Raw genomic sequence first — 23571 nt, forward strand, 5'->3', positions numbered from 1 at the left:
AAACGGCTCTGAGCACTATGGGACTTAAGATCTATGGTCATCAGTCCCCTAGAACTTAGAACTACTTAAACCTAACTAACCTAAGGACATCACACAACACCCAGCCATCACGAGACAGAGAAAATCCCTGATCCCGCTGGGAATCGAACCCGGGAACCCGGGCGTGGGAAGCGAGAACGCTACCGCAAGACCACGAGATGCGGGCAACTGCAAAACGATTTAGATAAAATATCTGAATGGTGCGAAAAGTGACAGTTGACCCTAAATAACGAAAAGTGTGAGGTCATCCACATGAGTGCTAAAAGGAACTCTTTAAACTTCGGTTACATGATAAATCAGTCTAACTAAAAGCAGCAAATTCAACTATATACATAGGTATTAGAATTACGAACAACATAAATTGGAAAGAACACATAGAAAATGTTGTGGGGAAGGCTAACGAAAGACTGCGTTTTATTTGCAGGACACTTAGAAAATGTAACAGACCTACTCAGGAAACTGCCTACACTACTTTTGTCCGTCCTCTTTTAAAATACTGCTGCTCGGTGTGGGATCCTTACCTGAGTACATCGAAAAAAGTTCGGAAAAGGGCAGCACGTTTTGTATTATCGTGAAATACGGGAGAGAGTGTCACTGAAATGATACAGGATCTGGGCTGGAAATCATTAAAAGAAAGGCGTATTTCGTTGCGACGGGATCTTGTCACGAAATTCCAATCACCAACTTTCTGCTCCGAATGCGAAAATATTTTGTTGACACCGACGTACATAGGGAGGAACGATCACCACGATAAAATAAGGGAAATTAGAGCTCGGACGGAAAGATATAGATGTTCACTCTTTCCGCGCGCTTTGCGAGATTGGAATAATACAGAATTGTGAAGGTGGTTCAATGAACCCTTTGCCAGGTACTAGCAGAGCTTGGAAAAGCAAATGAGTTACGAAATGACGCGTAATTCACGATACTGCCGCTAGGAGACTAGTGAGCAGCAATGGCTGACGACACAGCAACGATCGGCAATTGTGTTACTATTTCATGAAACGAAAAGCCTTGTGTGACTCAGAGGCCTTTTCGACAACAGTTTAACACTCGATGGGTCCCTTGCAAGAAGACCATTCACAGGTTGTACGATAAATCTGTATAGGAAGGAACAGTATTGGAAGCGAAGCGACCTCGACCTAAGTCTGTTTGCTCGCCGGAGAATACTGAAGCGGTGCAAGTTGCTGTACAGAGAAGTCCCGGGAAATCGTGTAGAAAGGCAGCAGTGCAACTGGGAATAACCAGACTCTCCGTTCAACGCATTCTTAAAAGTGACCTCCATATGTATCCATACAAGATGACCTGTGCACAGAAGCTTACTGAAGAACACAAGCAGCAGAGACTACTGTTTGCTCAGTGGGCGGAGGATAGGGAAGAAACTCTCAACAACGTTTGGTTTTCAGACGAGGCGCATTTTCATTTAGACGGGGTGGTTAACAAACAAAATGTACGCTTTTGGGCCACTGAAAACCCTTAAGTGTTTCATGAACGATAGCATTATGCTCCCAGGATTACAGTGTCGGCAGCAATTTCCAGTCACAGACTAATTGGACCCTTTTTCTTTGAGGAAACTGTGAACAGTGAGCGTTATTTGAGCATGCTTCGCAATAGCTTCATTCCACACCTTCTTGCTACTGCCTTGCCCTTCAACACGCAGTGGTTCATGCAAGATGGAGCAAGGCCACATACTGCAAACACTGTGTTGGAGTTTTTACACGAGCACTTCAACATGAGGATAATTTCACTCAGGTTTTCAGGTTGCTTCAATGATGAACAAAATTGGCCCCCCAATAGTCCAGACCTCAATCCATGTGACTTTTTTCTTTGGGGGTACCTAAAGGAAAAAAAATTTTCCCGAAACGTCCACGGGATTTAATGGAGCTCAGAAGACTTATTCTTCAAGCTTGCAGAGAAATTACGGAAGACATCTGCTGTAGCGTAATCACTAACTTCAGTGTTCGTTTGAAGGAAGTTAGGAAGCGAAATGGTGGACATATTGAGCATGTGCTGAGTTAGAACAGATCTCCATGGACGGCTCTTCATTGTAGTATATGTTCCTTTCAGTTTGTATTGACAATAAAGTTTATATTCAAAAACAAAATGGTAACACATTTCGTGCGCCATCCTGTAGATGCAGATGTAGAGAGAGCGATAGGGAGACAATGACAGTGAGAGGAGCCATCAGTAGCAGGACAGAACGAAGGAGGCTGTGGCTGTCAGTTAGGAGACGGTGAAAATTAGAGAGACACTAAGAGATAATGACAGTGAGTTGGGCTGAAGGAGTGACTGAGAATGGGCAAGTGGATGGGTATGAGCGACTTGCAGCAGTGGACTATTGAGTATGAGCGAGCTACAGTCAGGGAAGCTTGTTGGATTGAGAGACGAATTGCATGTTAAAAAGAACGCAGATGTGTTCGCATGCCAAAATTTTTGGAAAAGTTTTTGAAGGTGCATGCTACGGTCGCAGGTTCGAATCCTGCCTCGGGCATGGATGTGTGTGATGTCCTTAGGTTAGTTAGGTTTAAGTAGTTCTAAGTTCTAGGCGACTGATGACCACAGTAGTTAAGTCGCATAGTGCTCAGAGCCATTTGAACCATTTGAAGGTGCAGAGGAAGGCAGTTGATACCTCACTCTCCACTCAGAGCCTTTTTAACAGGAACGTATTCGCTTATAGCTCCCGACAGATGGTCTGGACACTATCGTGCAATTTCTTGTCCCTCAGTGTCTCCCTCTTCAGCCAAATGTGATCTTCCAAGGGAATAGTATACCACCGTACTGGAGTTGCTGACTTCCTGGACCGAACCTTTCCACAGCGACGGATAATATGTGATGGACCAAACAAATTGTCACATCTGTCTCTGCTCTTACCCCTCTTGAATTCTTCATGTGGGATTATGTGAAAGGCATTGTATATGCCGCGCCCGTATGTGCCCTTAGTGATCTCTGAGAGAAAATTGTGTATGCAGTGTCCTACATCATCCCAGGCATGCTTCCGCGCACATGGGTAGAGGTGGAGTATCGCCTAGGGCTTCCCAACCTTTTCAGCTGGCAGACCCCTTCTACAGTCGAAAATCCATGGCGGACCCCTAGTCAGTCAAGAGCACAGTAACTTTAAACTTCAGAGCGAAATCCATGGGAACTGAAAGCTTCTTAATGCAAGTGCCATGTTCCCAACGACCCCCCTCCGAAGTATCAATAGTCTTTGGAGCTTCTTGTGATTGATCTTCCTTTGGTCGTCCTCCCTCCTCATTCATTTCAACTGAAAACTTCCTTTGTTGTGAAGGCGATGGAGAAACCGCACCCTTCTTCAATGATCCTGACTTCAGCCACGGATCCATGTTAGAAGTAATAAACTGGCCAAAAATTGACTTATGAAATAGGTAGTGCACTGACAAGGCAAATTTAACATTGAACGATGCCTGGGGCCGCATACTTGCCAGAGAGCGCTGTGATTGGCCGACAAAGCGCTCTCCGCGCATGCGTAAAATGTTTCAGCGCATCTAGCACCGTGAGCCGTTGCACAAACGACCCCCATATTGTTGCGAAACAGTCGATCAGAGAAGCCGCATTCTCCGGCACTAAACTGTTTATGTGTTCTCGCTTAGGAACCGCAAATGCTGCTTGGGAATACGATCTGAAGTACAAGTACACATGTATTTCACACGAAAATAAATAGTGATGAATTTGATTTTCACATTTTTATTCAATAATTTTACTCATTATTTTACACGATTTGGTGAAATGTGGCCGCGGACCCCCTAGAAAGAGCCGGCGGACCCCTAAGGGGTTCGCGGACCACATGTTGGGAAGCCCTGGTCCACACGTTTTACATGTTACAAAAGGAGCCAATACCGACCTGTAGTACCTTCCGCTTAATGTTTATGAGGTACTTTATATGATGCAGTAAAGTGTAATTTGTTATTGCAGTTTTTTTTTAAATTGCATTTGACAGTCAGGGAGGTTTCATGTGGATACCAAATACACTCCTGGAAATTGAAATAAGAACACCGTGAATTCATTGTCCCAGGAAGGGGAAACTTTATTGACACATTCCTTGGGTTAGATACATCACATGATCACACTGACAGAACCACAGGCACATAGACACAGGCAACAGAGCATGCACAACGTCGGCACTAGTACAGTGTATATCCACCTTTCGCAGCAATGCAGGCTGCTATTCTCCCATGGAGACGATCGTAGAGATGCTGGATGTAGTCCTGTGGAACGGCTTGCCATGCCATTTCCACCTGGCGCCTCAGTTGGACCAGCGTTCGTGCTGGACGTGCAGACCGCGTGAGACGACGCTTCATCCAGTCCCAAACATGCTCAATGGGGGACAGATCCGGAGATCTTGCTGGCCAGGGTAGTTGACTTACACCTTCTAGAGCACGTTGGGTGGCACGGGATACATGCGGACGTGCATTGTCCTGTTGGAACAGCAAGTTCCCTTGCCGGTCTAGGAATGGTATAACGATGGGTTCGATGACGGTTTGGATGTACCGTGCACTATTCAGTGTCCCCTCGACGATCACCAGAGGGGTACGGCCAGTGTAGGAGATCGCTCCCCACACCATGATGCCGGGTGTTGGCCCAGTGTGCCTCGGTCGTATGCAGTCCTGATTGCGGCGCTCACCTGCACGGCGCCAAACACGCATACGACCATCATTGGCACCAAGGAAGAAGCGACTCTCATCGCTGAAGACGACACGTCTCCATTCGTCCCTCCATTCACGCCTGTCGCGACACCACTGGAGGCGGGCTGCACGATGTTGGGGCGTGAGCGGAAGACGGCCTAACGGTGTGCGGGACCGTAGCCCAGTTTCATGGAGACGGTTGCGAATGGTCCTCGCCGATACCCCAGGAGCAACAGTGTACCTAATTTGCTGGGAAGTGGCGGTGCGGTCCCCTACGGCACTGCGTAGGATCCTACGGTCTTGGCGTGCATCCGTGCGTCGCTGCGGTCCGGTCCCAGGTCGACGGGCACGTGCACCTTCCGCCGACCACTGGCGACAACATCGATGTACTGTGGAGACCTCACGCCCCACGTGTTGAGCAATTCGGCGGTACGTCCACCCGGCCTCCCGCATGCCCACTATACGCCATCGCTCAAAGTCCGTCAACTGCACATACGGTTCACGTCCACGCTGTCGCGGCATGCTACCAGTGTTAAAGACTGCGATGGAGCTCCGTATGCCACGGCAAACTGGCTGACACTGACGGCGGCGGTGCACAAATGCTGCGCAGCTAGCGCCATTCGACGGCCAACACCGCGGTTCCTGGTGTGTCCGCTGTGCCGTGCGTGTGATCATTGCTTGTACAGCCCTCTCGCAGTGACCGGAGCAAGTATGGTGGGTCTGACACACCGGTGTCAATGTGCTCTTTTTTCCATTTCAAGGAGTGTATGTGTTACGATGTAAGCTAAGCTTAAACAGAAGCACTGTGCTACTCGGCTGCGTGCGCGCTTACCGTGAGGCTGGAGGAGGGCACGGACGAGGTGGTGGAGGAGGCGTCGTCGTCGTCGTCCTGCGGGCTGGAGGCCGTGGAGGGCGTGGGCGCGCGCGCGAACGTGCGGAACATGGCCAGGATGGCGTCCGCCGACGGCGGCGCACCCGTCGTCGCTGGCCCCGACGCTCGCCGGCGAGACACCTCCGCGCTCGACACGGAGTCGCTGCCCTGCACAGCGCAAACAGCGCGCGTCTCACTCCGCACCGGAAGCACGACGAACACCGCGTATTTCTAGATCTGTCCAAGGCGTTTGACACTGTAGGCCATAAACGTTTACTGGAGAAACTAAAAGAAACATTAAATGTAGGTTCAGTCACCTTTCACAACGCAGAAGCACTAAAACTGTCGCGTTTCGAATGGGCAAGCCTTCATCACCAGAACTATTCTACAAGAATCTTATGAAAGTGACAAAGATTAAAATACACTGGTGTCCAAAATTAAAGCAACAAACGGAAATTTTGCAAGGTTGCGTTTATTTTGCCACAAAACAGTATAAGCAGGGGATAGCGAAGTAGAAGCAACTTAAAGAATGCAGAACGTAAGCAACAAGGGGAAAGGATGTCAATGATACGATTCGCTGACGACATTGCTATCCTGAGTGAAAGTGAAAAAGAATTAAATGATCTGCTGAACGGAATGAACAGTCTAATGAGTACACAGTATGGTTTGAGAGTAAATCGGAGAAAGACGAAGGTAATGAGAAGTAGTAGAAATGAGACTGATGATAACGAAGTCAATGAAGTTAAGGAATTCTGCTACCTAGGCAGTAAAATAACCAATGACGGACGGAGCAAGGAGGACATCAAAAGCAGACTCGCTATGGCAAAAAAGGCATTTCTGGCCAAGACAAATCTACTAATATCAAATACCTGCCTTAATTTGAGGAAGAAATTTCTGAGGATGTACGTCTGGAGTACAGCATTGTATGGTAATGAAACATGGACTGTGGGAATACCGGAACAGAAGAGAATCGAAGCATTTGAGATGTTGTGCTATAGACGAATGTTGAAAATTAGGTGGACTGATAAGGTAAGGAATGAGGAGGTTCTACGCAGAATCGGAGAGGAAAGGAATATGTGGAAAACACTGATAAGGAGAAGGCACAGGATGATAGGGAATGACTTCCATGGTACTAGAGGGAGCTGTAGAGGGCAAAAACTGTAGAGGAAGACAGAGATTGGAATACGTCAAGCAAATAATTGAGGACGTAGGTTGCAAGTGCTACTCTGAGATGAAGAGGTTAGCACAGGAAAAGAATTCGTGGCGGGCCGCATCAAACCAGTCAGTAGACTGATGGAAAAAAAAAGAAACTGCAACATACATAACAGTAGACGAGAATGTTCTTTGTTTTTCTCGGCTCAACAGATTTGCACACACATTGCTGCAACTGGTTAATGTGCTCACTATGGGGTGTGACCATCTCTGGCAACAGTACAGGCCTGACAACGACGGAGCATGCTGTGAATAACTTCATCAACGTCATGTTGAGGCAATAGCGCCCTTTCTTCCAGCGGAGCTTTCGAAACTCTTGGATAGTGGTTGGTGGATGCTGACGTGATGCAACCTGTCTCCCTAATTCATCCCAGACACGCTGTATTGGATTCAAACCGGCAGAGCGAGCAGGCCACGCCATGCGTGCGGTATCTTCCGTTTCCAAGAACACATCAACCACTCGTGCTTTATGAGGTAGAGCATTATCGTTCATCAGTACGAAGTCTGGGTGCACAGCAACTCGCAACAACGGTACCTGAGGTCCCAGGACGTCTCTCGATACCTGACAGCAGTTAAACCTTTCCGATTCACCCGTACAATTTCACGAAGAGATGTTCGAGTGATCAGTATGATCCCTGCTCACACCATTAGCGATCCTCTTCAATATCCGTCTCTTTCCACAATATTCGGGTCTTAAAATGGTATTCCACATTCCCTTCAGATGCGAATCCGCCGAGAACCACTCTCCAGACCAAATCGGGACTCACATGCGAAAATAATATTGGCCCACTGTTCGACTGTCTAGGTGGCATATTGACTCCAGACGTTCGCTTCTGTGAATACGCCTCAGAGGCACACATATAGCAGGTCCCCGACAGTAAGGGCTACACTGTCGAAGCCTTCTCTACAACGTTTGCCTCGATACAACATGTCCAGTGGATGCTGCGAGGTCAGATGCCGGTTGCTGTGCAGTACTAACGCGGTACGTCGTGTCCTTACAGCCAAATAACGATCCTCTCTTTCAGACGTCACAAATGGTCGGTCCTGCCCTGGTCTTCGTAATACAGTATCGGTCTCTATAAACTCTCGCCACATCCGAGATACAACAGGACGATTCACATTAAGCCGTTGGGCCACATGAGTTTGCGGCTGTCATGCTTACGTTCATTCTATAGCCCTCCAGCGCAGAGAGTCTAGTAGGCGTCTTCTCTTGCCATTACTGTACCCAGAAATCGTGGATGTGGGACTACCCAGCAAATATTATTCCGTTTGATAGGTGCCCTGACGTCAGCGTTGGCTGGTTTTCCCTTGACCGAAATGCCATCTTCCGCGCAGAACACGATCGTACGGACTTATGTTGACAGTTTGTACGATCATATCGTGAATTAGAAACAGGACGGGGAAATACTGGTTTGTTGCTTTAATTGTGGACACCAGAGTATGAGTAAACATAAAAATTTCTTTAAAATATACAAGATGTAGGGCTATTATAGGTAAAAAAGAAAGGGGCAAGTAGAGGACAATGAAACAACCAAATAATCCTGGTAAAAATGGGTTGTCAAACCAGTGCTGTCCCTGAAATGTCATACAAGTGCAGTCATGTCAGTGTTACAACACTTTAACGTCCAAGGCTACCTTTATTTCGAAACATTGCAAGTGATGCGTAAATTACAAAGGTGATGAACTACCCCGTTTAATATTGTCATCATTCCAGGATCTAGGTACTGGGAAACAACAAATGTATCGGTTGTGGCTCGCCAGCACCATCGTGCACCATGTCTCCTGAACTGAAACCGTTCGTTTTCTTTTTTGCTGTATTTCAGCACTATTGGCAGTGTCGACGAACTCCTAGAACATAGTATATGGCAGTCAGTGCATTCGGAACACGCCTTGGACTTGTGAATACGTATGGGCACCGATAAGGGAGAGTGGTGAAGCCTACCTTTACACGAACAGTGGACATGTGGAACGTTCGTCGGGATGTGTTTATCTTCAAGTGCATATCTGCAGTCTGGATCCCCTGGAACTCTGCTATAAGCTGTTGATTTTGATTATTTGCTTGTCTCATTGCCAGTTGCGACCTGAGAAAATTTTAATAATTTTAATTACATGTCAGATCGTAACGATAAGAGTGTTCAGGATTTCCATTGTCAAGCCGGCTCACGTACGTGGCACATGGAACATAAACAGGATATCAGGAGAACATAGTGCATCCTGTAGCAGCTGGAAGCTGTTTGTTTCTGAGAGGCTGATCAAATATGGCAGTGACGATTATACTTGACACCTTGCCATAGACGCCAATGGGCGAGGTCAGTGGAATAAGAGGAAACGTTCCGATGCGCGTGATGGAAGAATACAGAATCGAATTTAGAATGATTATGAAACATTAAGGCGATCACATGTCGAGGGAAGGTTTCAGACAGATACTGAAGAGTTATGAGCGAAATGAAATGTAGGCTAGTAGCAGATTAGGGAGTCAGTTGCCAGTTTCAGCATAGAGCTTCCAGAGGGCAGTGACGCTCTGCAGCAGCACTTGATGAAATATTCATTGGAATAGTGCTGAAAAGAGACTGCCTGCGTCTGTCTCAGAGAATTAGAATAGAGGGATTTCAGTGAACAGCAGGAACAGTTAACGGCTTGGTACTTGTCTCTTGTTTTGTAGGCCAAGTGACCCTTGAGTACTAGTGAATAAGTTCACAGTGCTGCTGAATGATTAGTTAGGCCAAGTGGTCAGCACTTAGCAGACTGAGTGACAGTGCAAACATTCGTCTGTGTTAGAGAATCGTTCTAGTAATAATCGACAGTGTCTGATATTCTTTAAAGGGTTTTCGCGCGACACCTCACTAAACAAATGTGTTCGTTAGAACAATAAATTGACTGACGGAATAGTAGTAACTTGCTACGTCAGCAAACCATCCCGTAAACTCCACGAGAGTTATCAAGCTTCTGTAATGTAATCGCTTCCCACCAAGGAGAATTACTCCCTCCCAGCTCCACTATAAAGGCTAACAAAAGAAAAAAAAATCATACTAAACTCAATCAGGTCACACTTAGTCGAGTTTGACGAAGTGAACCTTTGCCGAGACGTGACATGTCGTCTACTCTCCTGTTTCTTTTGTATCTATAACAGGCAAACACCCTGTACAAGAAATTAATAACAGGATGATGTAATCCCGAAATATGTTCTGATAATTAAATAACATATTTGGACAACAATATCTGAACTGAAGGCACACTCCTTCAAAATGCCTTAGTTTTAGTGCTATCGCTGGGAGCCTAGGTTTGAAAACTGAGTTTAACAACCACAATCTCGTAATCACCATGGATTAAATCGAAAGTAGAACCGTTGCCAGTAAGAAGAGTACCAAGCGATTGCCACCAATCGTGTACGGAAAACGTTCTACAGGTGGCGGATATAGTTGTTGTTGTTGTGGTCTTCAGTCCTGAGACTGGTTTGATGCAGCTCTCCATGCTGTTCTATCCTGTGGAAGCTTTTTCATCTCCCAGTACTTACTGCAACATACGTCCTTCTGAATCTGCTTAATTTATTCATCTCTTGGTCTCCCTCTACGACTTTTACCCTCCACGCTGCCCTCCAATGCTAAATTTGTGATCCCTTGATGCCTCAGAACATGTCCTACCAACCGGTCCCTTCTTCTTGTCAAGTTGTGCCACAAACTCCTCTTCTCTCCAGTTCTATTCAATACCTCCTAATTAGTTACGTGATCTACCCATCTAATCTTCAGCATTCTTCTGTAGCACCACATTTCGAAAGCTTCTCTTCTCTTCTTGTCCAAACTATTTACTGTCCATGTTTCACTTCCATACATGGCTACACTCCATACAAATACTTTCAGAAACGACTTCCTGACACTTAAATCTATACTCGATGTTAACAAATTCCTCTTCTTCAGAAACGCTTCCCTTGCCATTGCCAGTCTACATTTTATATTCTCTCTACTTCGACCATCATCAGTTATTTTGCTCCCCAAATAGCAAAACTGATCTACTAATTTTAGCGTCTCATTTCCTAATCTAATTCCCTCGGCATCACCCGACATAATACGGATATAGTACGGTTCTCAAATGAAGTGTAATTTTTAATGAAACATTTACCAGATGAAAAATGCATTAATATACGCGTTCCTCAAGGTAGCAGTTTAGGGCCGTCAGTGTTCTTGTCTCACTATGAGCGGGCAAAAGTCATGGCAAGACACTGGGACACGAGTTGGCTTCTGACGCCTATTCTGCGCATTTGTCTCCATACAGCCGTGGCAGAAATGGGTTCCTGACGGCGGCAATCTGTCCACAGTAGCGCCTCGACAATCGATGTGGCGTCCATTTGTCACACACTTGTGGTTGGCTCGTGTGCCGTTTTTTTCATGTGGAAACGTCATCTCACGCAACTCTAAAGATCTACCCTAGAGACTGTTCATCCCGTGAACCCGAATCTTGTGTAATTGCCGAGTTGCTATGACCCAGCAATAAGATTTCCCAGAACGCAAAGTGTCTGTGTCCTCAGACGGCGAGGTCGACAATCAGCTGTATACACTGCCTAAGGCCTCACCTGCGGCCAGTAAGAGGCGCCTGCAAGCATTCACTTGGGCTTGCCCTTTGACGACACGCGCGAAATGAAACCATCCGCCTCTCCAACATGAGCTCACTTTGTATTGTGCTGTCCTCTAGTATCTACCTCGCTGACAATGTGCATATATGACCGAGCTACTGACTGGATCTCATCTGCACCACTCTCGGCGTTGTGAATACACACTTGGTGACAGACTTGCGTGACCAGACTAACGTGATTCGTCTCTTGGTGTGTGTCTACAACTTCACGATGACAAGACACGAACTGGTTTTGTGAACTGTCAATAACTTTTTTATTTTATTTTATACGTCTAGGTCCGTTGGACCAAATTAAGAGGTAAATCTCCATGGTCATGGAAAGAGTCAGCAGATGAAATTAACATCAGAAACGTTAATAACATATAAAATAAAATATACGCGAATCGTATACTGATAACAAGCTGTTGAGTATACACGTTGTTCATTTTATCTGAAGACATTTAAATATCTCCAAATCAATGCATTGGATAAAAAAATTTACAGATAAAATTTGTCTCGGAAGTGGACGTCTAGTGATACCAAATTCATCCGTCCATCCCACCCAGTTTGTGGAGGTGAGAGGCAATTTGGAAACCTTAACTGGAAACCACATTTTTCAATTGCAGTTTCAAATGACACATCAATTACCTCCCCCTCCCCCCCATCCCCCACCCGCACGTTCCATGGTGCGAGGGTGGGGTGGGTGGTCGGGTTTGCAATCATCTGATGTCTGTCTCCGAGACGAACATACACTCCTGGAAATTGAAATAAGAACACCGTTAATTCGTTGTCCCAGGAAGGGGAAACTTTATTGACACATTCCTGGGGTCAGATACATCACATGATCACACTGACAGAACCACAGGCACATAGACACAGGCAACAGAGCATGCACAATGTCGGCACTAGTACAGTGTATATCCTCCTTTCGCAGCAATGCAGGCTGCTATTCTCCCATGGAGACGATCGTAGAGATGCTGGATGTAGTCCTGTGGAACGGCTTGCCATGCCATTTCCACCTGGCGCCTCAGTTGGACCAGCGTTCGTGCTGGACGTGCAGACCGCTTGAGACGACGCTTCATTCAGTCCCAAATATGCTCAATGGGGGACAGATCCGGAGATCTTGCTGGCCAGGGTAGTAGACTTACACCTTCTAGAGCACGTTGGGTGGCACGGGATACATGCGGACGTGCATTGTCCTGTTGGAACAGCAAGTTCCCTTGCCGGTCTAGGAATGGTAGAACGATGGGTTCGATGACGGTTTGGATGTACCGTGCACTATTCAGTGTCCCCTCGACGATCACCAGAGGTGTACGGCCAGTGTAGGAGATCGCTCCTCACACCATGATGCCGGGTGTTGGCCCTGTGTGCCTCAGTCGTATGCAGTCCAGATTGTGGCGCTCACCTGCACGGCCTTAACACGCATACGACCATCATTGGCACCAAGGCAGAAGCGACACGTCTTCATTCGTCCCTCCATTCACGTCTGTCGTGACACCACTGGAGGTGGGCTGCACGATGTTGGGACGTGAGCGGAAGACGGCCTAACGGTGTGCGGGACAGTAGCCCAGCTTCATGGAGACGGTTGCAAATGGTCATCGCCGATACCCCAGGAGCAACAGTATCCCTAATTTTCTGGGAAGTGGCAATGCGGTCCCCTACGGCACTGCGTAGGATCCTACGGTCTTGGCGTGCATCCGTGCGTCGCTGCGGTCCGGTCCCAGGTCGACGGGCACGTGCACCTTCCACCGACCACTGGCGACAACATCGATGTACTGTGGAGACCTCATGCCCCACGTGTTGAGCAATTCGGCGGTACGTCCAACTGGCCTCCCGCATGCCCACTATACGCCCTCGCTCAAAGTCCGTCAACTGCACATACGGTTCACGTCCACGCTGTCGCGGCATGCTACCAGTGTTAAAGACTGCGATGGAGCTCCGTATGCCACGGCAAATTGGATGACACTGACGGCGGCGGTGCACAAATGCTGCGCAGCTAGCGCCATTCGACGGCCAACACCGCGGTTCCTGGTGTGTCCGCTGTGCCGTGCGTGTGATCATTGCTTGTACAGCCCTCTCGCAGTGTCCGGTGCAAGTATGGAGGATCTGACACACCGGTATCAATGTGTTCTTTTTTCCATTTCCAGGAGTGTATTTTAACAATAAATTGTTTGGAGCCGATGTCTAGTTTTCGAGATATTTCAATATCTTCAGATAAATTGAACACCCAGTAGAGCACCACAATCAACAACATAACACAATAATTTGCTTAATTTTTGTCCAGGAACTCCCAGACAGCATAGAAGGAGTGATCCGTGGGGCAAATTCGATTTTAGAGTGCGTGCATTACTGTTAAGATTTTTAAATTCTTGTCGTAGCTTGTTGAAAATGGATTCAACAGAATACTGCATCCCCTTCTGCACAAGAGTCAAAGAGATGCGATCCAAATCCAGATAGAATTTCTGTCTAGCACTAACTGAGTGAAGACTGCTATTTCTCGGGGATTAGCTCATATTACACTTAACAACAAAACAGTGAAGAAAACATATACTCTAAGGAAAAAGGAAAACAAACGGCACACCACGAAGAAATTATCCGAGTGGAGTGGAAAACGGTGGATATGATGTACATGTACAGACAAAAAAATGTTTACAAATTCAGAAAAATTGAATGATTTATTCAAGAGAAAGAGCTTCTCAGATAGAAAAAGGTGCTTCTGGCCATTATGCAAGCATTATTCGACTTGGCGTTGATTGAAAAGTTGTTAGATGTCTTTCTGAGGGATATCGTGCCAAATTTTGGTGAACTGGCGCATCAGATCGAGAAAATCCAGAGCTGGTTGTAAGGCCCTCCCCATATTGCTCCAAACGTTCTCAACTGGGGTGAGGTCCGCCCACATTTCTGGCCATGATAGGATTTGGCAAGCACGAAGACATGCAGTAGAAGCTCTTGTCGTGTGCAGGAGGACATTATCTTGCTGAAATGTAAGCCCAGGATGGCTTGCCATGAAGGGCAAAAATCGGGGCGTGGGATATCGTCGACGAACCGCTGTGCTGTAAGGATACTGCCGACGATAATCAACGGGGCTGTGCTATGAAATGAAGTGCCACCCCAGACCACTACTTTCGGTTGTCGGGCGTGTGGCTGGCGAAAGTCAGTTTAGTACTCTTACCATTGTTAGGGGCGCCTCCAGACACGTCTACGTCCTGGAATCTCATTGACTCGTGTACAATCGTCGCCAGTGATGAGTCAACCTTCGAACTGAGCCCCAATGACGAGCGGGGAGAAATGTGACACCGTCAAGTTAACTGCCGAGTTCTTTGTAAATTTCACTCGATCTTGTACTCACTGCAGTAACATCATATACCCTTCAATCCGTTAAGTTTCATTTCCTTTTATCCTCTCCTTCCGGGTGCTTCACTTCTTTGGTCAAACGGAATATTTATAATTATTGCATTAACAACACTACCCATGCTCAAGGAACAAGAGTCAGTCGTAGCTTACATATATCGTAAAAAATTAACAAAAGACTTGAAACAGTATTTTCTACTAGGAATCAACCAGTATGATAATTTGACACAGGAAGTGTCTGAGCTAAATAAAATCAGTTAATGTGTCAGTAGGGCCGGCTTTCACCTTTTAATGCGAAACCATACCATGTTGGGTATCGCTAGGAGCGACAGGAAATAGATCCGGAAATAGAGTTCAGTGAAGATATAACTATGACCGTGGGGAACAAATGAAGGTGGCCGGCATACGTGGTCAGGTAAGTACACTGAAGCGCCAAAAAAACAGGTATAGGCATGCGTATTCAAATTCAGAGATATGTAAACAGGCAGAATACGGCGCTACGGTCGAGAAGCGCAGTTGTTAGATCAGTTACTGATGGCAGGTTATCAAGATTTAAGTGCATTTGAACGTGGTGTTATAGTCGGCGCAAGAACGATGGGACACAGCATCTCCGAGGTAGCGATGAAAGGGGGATTTTCCCGTACGACAATTTCACCAGTGTACCGTGAATATCAGGAATCTGGTAAAACATGTAATCTTCGACATCGCTTCGGCCGGAAAAAGGATCCTGCAACGACGGCTGAAGAGAAATGTTCAACGAGACAGAAGCACAACCCTTCCACAAATTGCTGCAGATTTCAATACTGGGCTATCAACAAGTGTCAGCGTGTGAACCATTCAACTAAACATCATTGATATGGCCTTTTGGAGCCAAAGGTCCACTCGTGTACCCTTGATGACTGGACGACACAAAGCTTTAAGCCTTGCCGGTGCCCCTCAACTCCGGTATTGATGACTGGAAACCCGTTGCCTAGTCAGACTAGTCTCGTTACAAATTGTATTGAGCGGATGGACGTATACGGGTATGAAGACAACCTCATGAACCCATGGACCCTGCATGTCAGCAGGGACTGTTGAAGCTGATGGAGGCTCTGTAATGGTGAGGGGCGTGTGCAGTTGGAGTGATATGGGACACATGATACGTCTAGATTCGACAGGTGGCATGTACATAAGCATCCTGTCTGATCACCTGCATCCCTTCATGTCCATTGTGCATTCCGACGGCATTGGGCAATTCTAGCAGGACAATACGACACCATACACGTCCAAAATTGCTACAGAGTAGCTCCAGGAACACTCTTCTGAGTTTAAACAATTCCTCTGTCCACCAAACTCCCAAGACATGAATACTATTGAGCATATCTGGGATTCCTTGCACCCCCTCGTACCCTTAATGATTTATGGACGGCCCTGCAGGATTCATGGTGTCAATTCGCTCCATCACTACTTCAAAAATTAGTCGAGTCCACGTCAAGTCGTGTTGCGGCACTTCTGCGTGCTCGCGGGGGCCCTACACGAGATTAGGCAGGTGTATCAGTTTCTATGACTCTTCAGTGTAGATGGTATATAGACCAAGGAGTTTCATGCTGGACTCCAAGAGATCAGAAAAGGTTAAGATGACGGCCTGATGGAAGGCAAGAAAGATGAAGAAGTAGCACGGATGCGTGTTGTCGAAGCACATAATACATGTAAAACTAGATAAGAGGCATTTATCTAACGACTGATGTAAAATGACTTGCTATATTGAGAGTTGTTAGCGCCCTTGACATCACCATGAAGATGAAGCACAGATAATTGAGTTGTCACATGACTTCTTTGTATCATAACATGTGTTTTTCGCCCATTAGCTAAAAGTACCATGAATTGTATCTTTATTAGCTACTGTATTCACGATCTCCTTATGTTAAATAATAATCAACACTTCAAATAAATCACGTGCGATACAAGACAGAAAAAGAGAAGCATTAGAGGGCACAAGAAAACCAATGAAAATACTGCGAAGTGAAGAAACCGTTTACTTCCCTCAGGTAACTCGACAATCAAGTACACTACCTGATTGGCGGACAATAATTTTCACCCTCCGCCTTTCTGACAGCTTGAACTCTGCTGTGGACAATTTCAGCGAGGTGTGCTAAAGTCTGTGGAGGAATGACAGCCCATTCTTGCCCAAGAATCGAAACCAGGGGTTTGGAGCAAAGTAGATGGTCTAACTCATCCCAAAGGCGTGCCATTGAGTTCCGGTAGAGTTTCTGGGCAGGTAATTCCGTTTCAATAACGTCATTGGCCACAAACCAGTGCATCACAGACACTGCTTTATGACAGGGTGATTCGTCTTGCTGGTACAGTTGTCGTTTCCGAGCTGTTCCTTTGCTATATGCAGCACATAATGCTGTAAAATGCACTTCGCCCTTTTTTAAGCGCAATAGCCCCTCGTCGGAAGTTCGAGTCCTCCCTCGGCAATGGGTGTGTGTGTTGTCCTTAGCGTAAGTTAGTTTAAGTTATATTAAGTAACGTGCAAGCTTAGACATCGATGACCTCAGCAGTTTGGTCCCATAAGACCTTACCACAAATTTTCCTAAGCGCAATAAGGGCGCCACACCCTAATCTCCACAAACACTTCCGTACCACAACACCACCACCACCGTACTTCACTGTTGGCACCAAACGTGACGGCAGGTAACATTTTCCAAGTGTCCACCAAACCCAAATATTTCCATCGAGTTGCCACTAAGTAAGCGTGATTCATTATTCCAGAGCAATCATATCCACTTATTGCCCAGTGGTATCGGTCTGTACCGCACTTCAAGCGTCGTTTAGCATTGATTACAGTAATGTGTGGCTTATGAGGGGCTACGCAACCATTTTACTCCCTATGCACAGTCACTGCGCTAGCTGGACTGCTGGTAGCACTTTGATACTCTTTGTAGTGATTCCTTCGTTCGATTTCACGCAGTTTTTTACAACCCTCCGTAATGCCCAAGGGTCCGGGTCTGGCCTTGCTTTAGCTGTTGTTGTTCCTGCGTATTTCGACTTCACAATCACACCACCAGTTGGTTGAAATGTACCTGATGGATCGTTACTCAGATGACTCCCAATGCCTAATAGAAGTTCGAAGTCACTGAGCTCTCTCGTCCGACCCATTCAGCCTTTTATACTCGCAGGCTTACATCTCGTGACATCTAGTGGCCAATTACACATTAATATGGTCTCCGTATACTTTTGATCAGATAGTGTAAGTTTCTGGCAATCTCTTATGTTTCGTTCTGCGTAAAAATATTGCCAAGATACATTTGTTGTGACAAATTCCTGACAAAAATAAGCATTGCTTTTGTTTCACTGGCTATTGATTGCACCTGTGTGCTGCTGGTGCTGAAGTTTTAGAATGGAGCATAAGAGTGCCATAGAATTCCTCTACGTGCTGTCGCATGGAATGAAATGTAACAGTACGTTTCGTTGAGTGCATGTGAACGTCATCTGCAAGTTCATAAGTAGATCGTGTGGTTAGCGACGTTTTACATTACTACTGCGTCCTGCTGATGATATGTAAAGTGTAGAAATAAGTGCCATGGTTTAGAATGTCTGCTAAGGTACTGGAAAGAGTGTAGCCGAACTTGCTTTGGACTTCACATTCTGGTGAAGTGATACAGATGGTGCATAGCAGTGGCATTGGGTGCATGTGTTTAGTATTTCAGTGTGTTTTGGTGGAGGGGGAGAGGAGCAGTAAAAGCTACGCATCAGAGCTACACATTGAGTCGACAAAAGTCGTAGGATACCTCCTAAAGTGTCGGATCTTCTTTTACCCAGCATAGTGCAGTAGTTCGACTTGGCATGAACTCTACAAGTCGTTGGATGTTTCCTGAAGAAGTATTGAGCCACAATGCTACTATAGTTGTCCATAATTGTAAAACTGTTGCCGGTGCCGGATTTTGTGAACGAACTGACTTCTCGATTATGCCCCATAAATGTTCGATGGGCGCCACGTTGGGCGATTGTGGTGACCAAATAATTCGCTCGAATTTTCCAGAGACTTCTTCAAACCATCTGCGAACAATTCTGGTCCATTGACATGGCACATTGCCATCCATAACAGTTCAATTGTTTTTTGGAAACATGAAGCCCATGAGTGGCTGAAAAACGTCTCTAAGTAACCATGAATATCCATTTCCTGTCAGTGAGTCAGTTCATTCGATCTAAACACAGCCCACACCACTATGGACCCACGACCAGCTTGCACAGTGTCTTGTTGATAACTTGGGTCCATGGCTTCCGCAATACTTGAACCCTACCATCAGCTCTTTGCAACGGAATTCAAGACTCGTCCAACAAGGCCAGGTTTTTTAGTACTCCAGGGTCCACATGATATAGTCACGAACCCAGGAGAGGCGCTGCAGGCGATTTCGTGCTGTTAGTAAAGGCACTAGCATCGGTCGTCTGCCGCCATAGTCCATTAACGCCAATTTTCGCCGAACTGTCCTAACAGATGCGTTAGTCTATGTTCCATATTGATTTCTGTGGTTGTTTAATGCAGTGTTGCTTGTCTGTTAACGTTGACGACTCTACTCAGATTTACTGCTCTCGGTCATTAAGTAAAGGCCGTCGGTCATTGCGTTGTCCGTGGTGAGACGTAATGTTTGAAATCTGGCATTTTCGGCACTCTTTTGACACTGGGAATCTCAGAACACTGAATTCCCTAACGATTCCAGAAATTGAGCGTCCCACACGTCTAGCTCCAGCTAACATTCCGCGTTTAAAGCCTGTTAATTTCCATTGTACTACCATAATCGCGTCGAAACGTTTTCACATGAATCTCCTGAGTACAAATGACGGCTCCACCTATGCACTGCCCTGTAATTGCTTGTGAACGCATTACTCCTGCCATGTGCATATGTTCATATCGGTACCCCACGATTGTTGTCATCTCAGTGTATGTTGCTGGTTATACATTGTGGTCTGCAGTGTAGCAGTGAATACTACGGATTGTACTGTGTGTTTCCCATTTTAACGAGCAGTATGAAGCATAGCAGTGCTGTATAATGCACCTGCGTGATGGTGTGTAGTATGAGGTGTATGGTGTGTAGCAAGTTGTGGCACGAATTGCAACTACGAGTTTCTAGTGATACAATGCATTATGAAATGTACTGTATCAGTGTGCTGTATTACTGTATAACATAAAGTGAGTCGTAACTGTCCTACGCAGCAGAAGTGTGCTCTATCGTAGTGTAGTATCGAGTCTATTTCTGCATCCATGGACTGCACCTCTACGCTGTAGAGTAATGTAATACAGAGTGTAGTTGTATGCAGTATGGACTGCACCAGTGTGCTGCAGATTAGGATAATATGAAGTATAGCTGTACATGATATGGACTGCATCTGTGCTGTAGAGTAGCATACTGTGGAGTGTAGTTGTACATACAATAGACTGCACCTGTGCTGTAGAGTAGTGGAGTACAGAGTGTATTTGTACATGTGATGGACTGCAACTGTGTGCTCTAGAGTAGAATAGTAAGGAATGTAGATGTATGTGCCATGGACAGCACCTGCGTGCATTAGGAGAGTATAGTATGGAATGTAGTTGTAGATGCCATGGACTGCATCCATGCTGTAGACTATTGTAGTGTGGAGTGTTGTTGTACATATCATGGACTGCACCTGTGCTGTAGAGTAGTACAGTATGGGGTGTAGTTGTACATGCCATGGAGTGAACCTGTGTGCTGTAGAGTAGTAGAGTATGGAGTGTAGTAGCACTGGGTATGAACTACACCTGTGTGTTGTAGTGTAGTATAGTATGGAGGGTAGTTGTAAATGTTGTGGACTGCTCCTGTGCTTTCTAGTTGTGCAGTATGGAGTGTAGCTGTATGTGCCATGGACTGGGCCTGTGCTATGAAGTAGTACAGTATGGAGTGGAGTTGTACATGCTATGGACTGGACCTGTACTGTAAAGTAGTATAGTGTGGAGTGTAGCTGTGCATGCCATAGACAGGACCTGTGCTGTAAAGTATTACAGTATGGAGTGGGGCTGTACATGTCATGGATTGGACCTGTGCTGTAAAGTAGTACAGTGTGGAGTGGAGTTGTAAATGCCATGGACTGGACCTGTGCTGTAAAGTAGTACAGTATGGAGTGGAGTTGTATGGGGCATGGATTGGACCTGTGCTGGAATGTAGTACAGTATGGAGTTGGACATGCCATGGACTGGATCTGTGCTGTAAAGTATTACAGTATAGAGTGGGTTTGTACATGCCATGGACTGGACCTGTGCTGTAAAGTAGTACAGTATGGAGTGGAGCTGTATGTGCCATCGATTGGAACTGTTCTGGAATGTAGTATAGTATGGAGTGGGACATGCCATGGACTGGATGTGTGCTGTAAAGTAGTACAGTGTGGAGTGGGTTTGTACATGCCATAGTCTGGACCTGTGCTGTAAAGTAGTACAGTATGGAGTGGAGTTGTACGTTCCATGGACTGGACCTATGCTGTAATGTAGTACAGTATGGAGTGGTGCTGGATGTGCCATGGACTGGATCTGTGCTGTAAAGTAGTGCAGTATGGAGTGTAGCTGTATGTGCTATGGACTGGACATGTGCTGTAAAGTAGTACACTATGGAGTGGGTTTGTACATACCATGGACTGGACCTGTGCTGTAAAGTAGTACAGTATGGAGTGGAGTTTACGTGCCATGGACTGCGCCTGTGCTGTAGAGTAGTAGAGTATGGGGTGTAGTTGTTACGTGCCATGGACTGCACCTGTGTGCTGCTGGTGCTGTGAGGACTGCTGGCGGAGCGCGGCAGGGCGGCAGCTGCTGCTCCAGAGGCGCCGTTGCTCCCAGAGGCCGCAGCTGACATCAGCCCTGACAGCTGCGCAGGCCGGCTCACCACCTCGCCGTCAGAGCCTCCGGAGCTCATCTCCGCCGACACTTTGCTCAACAGGCGTGCGAACGTCACCTGCAAGTGCACAAGCAGCGACGTTTTACATTACTGCTATTCTTGGATATTGAAGTGTGTAACGTCTGTGTGAGGTGAGCTGGGCTGGATACTAGACAGAGAAACCAGACAGACACTTTGGGCAATGTAACTGCAAGGATGCAGTCTCCCCAGGTACTGTAAGTCCAGTGAAACTGGACGAGCACACAGAGTATTGCAGATATCAGAGAAGGTAAGTACATTCAAGATTATTATGGGATATATTTAGGAAGGAACGTTCTTGGCGAATCTGCTGCTTTTAGTGCTAGGAAAGAGGGCGTTGTGCAACGGCAATGAATGTTGCTAACAAATGATTCAATTGTTGTGAGGAAGAATCCGAGCTCGCCAATTACATGTTGGGAAACCACATAGAAAATTTTATATAATTCCGGGGGAACTTGATGTGGAGCACTTTGTTACGCGGCCTCATGTGGGAAACATCTACTGCAGCTTGATGGTCATTCAGTACTTTGGTTCTGAGCTTGCAGTAAAAGGCGTGAGTGACTTTTGTGAGAACTATACGTCTTTAGGATCGCTTTGTTCGACATATCTACGTTTCTTTTACAAAGTGTTTAGTTAGATAGTAAAATTAAATGACGTGAGTTGAATAGAGAGATTAGATCTGTTTTTCAACGACTTATTTTAGTATTCGTTCACATTTAGTATTCGTTCACATTCTCTCACTGTGTAGTAAAACTGGCACAATCGTCGCGGAGCGGAAAATAAGCAAAATCTAGGCTTTTTTTCAGATAAGATTCAGGGAAGGTACCAAAGTGTGATTTATATCGTCAATCATATTTAGTCAGAGAAAAGTTCATAGCAAATCTGAAAAAAAACCCAGACAAAATGTCAATCTACTTATTATAGTCTGTTTCAAATAGGTGGCAAAGTCTATCACACGTTTCTACCCTTGTATTTCCATCGTCTTCGAGTCATCAGTGTAGATATGCTCAGGAAGGTATTAGCGGTAAGTGTATTGTGACGTCTGAAAGCCCTTCTACGAAAAGTCAAGACAGACAAACCTCTCAGACTTTGTAGAAGTAGTTATAAATATGGTATGGGAAAAATAACTTAGTACTAAAACTGACTGTCAAAGATCTCCAGCCTTTTTCTGTTATACTCAAGTACTACGTTACCTGTGACCCAGTTACACAATTCCATCGTAATATTTACTGACTACTGTTTTACCTGATGCTCCGTTTATCTCAACATGCCATTTTATGTCGCTTAATTTTAACAGATCATACCGAAACGACTCATTTCTATAGCTCTCCAATGCGTCGCCTGCTAGAAACAGCATTCTTAAAATCACAAAGCTTCGACACAAAATGTCCCCCCCCCCCCCCTATCTCCTTCAGCATTTTAAAATATATGAAATCAAATTTAGCAACAAAAAATAACTTCAACTAAGGTATATTATATCGCAATATAACCAATTAGCTCAGTTCGGCGTGAGCTGTGCCCTCTTTGTGGCTGTTCTAGTACAGAAACAGACCTGTGAGATATATTTTCTGTGTGACATTTTCTCGCATTTCCCTTCTCACTCCTTAAAATTCATTCCAATAAATATGTTCTTACCAGTTTAATGTTTTATATGTCCCGCATAGCAAGTTTTTGAAGAAGTTGATAATAACTCGCGCCTCCACCCTGTCGTTGCATTCGGGCTGCCTAATATGTCTGGATGATTTCAAGGATTTCTGCCAGTCACCTGTTAGACGGCAGCAGAATATTTTTCACAGAGGGAGGGACTTTAATTCATCATATTGAGCCACACTGACATAAAAAAAATTACAACGCCAAAATAAATAAATAAATAAATGTAGACTAACGAAATTTCTGAAATATTTATTTCAGTGGTTAAGATCGCTAGATCACAGGTTAATGTAAGCGGGAGATA

At 45.8% G+C, this 23571-nt stretch overlaps 1 protein-coding gene across 1 annotated transcript in view; it reads right to left on the reverse strand.

Annotated features, from left to right (window-relative positions):
• LOC126355345 (uncharacterized) overlaps nt 1-23571 on the reverse strand; it is a 708215-nt gene that overhangs the window by 83477 nt on the left and 601167 nt on the right. Inside the window, exons 23-24 of the mRNA XM_050005639.1 lie at nt 21459-21656; nt 5509-5715 (exon numbers count right to left, since the gene is read on the reverse strand). Of these exons, the coding sequence (XP_049861596.1) occupies nt 5509-5715; nt 21459-21656 (405 nt within the window). The remainder of the gene's footprint in view (nt 1-5508; nt 5716-21458; nt 21657-23571) is intronic.

Source organism: Schistocerca gregaria, chromosome 3 (genome assembly GCF_023897955.1).
Source record: "Schistocerca gregaria isolate iqSchGreg1 chromosome 3, iqSchGreg1.2, whole genome shotgun sequence".
NCBI classification, from domain to species: Eukaryota; Metazoa; Arthropoda; class Insecta; order Orthoptera; family Acrididae; genus Schistocerca; species Schistocerca gregaria.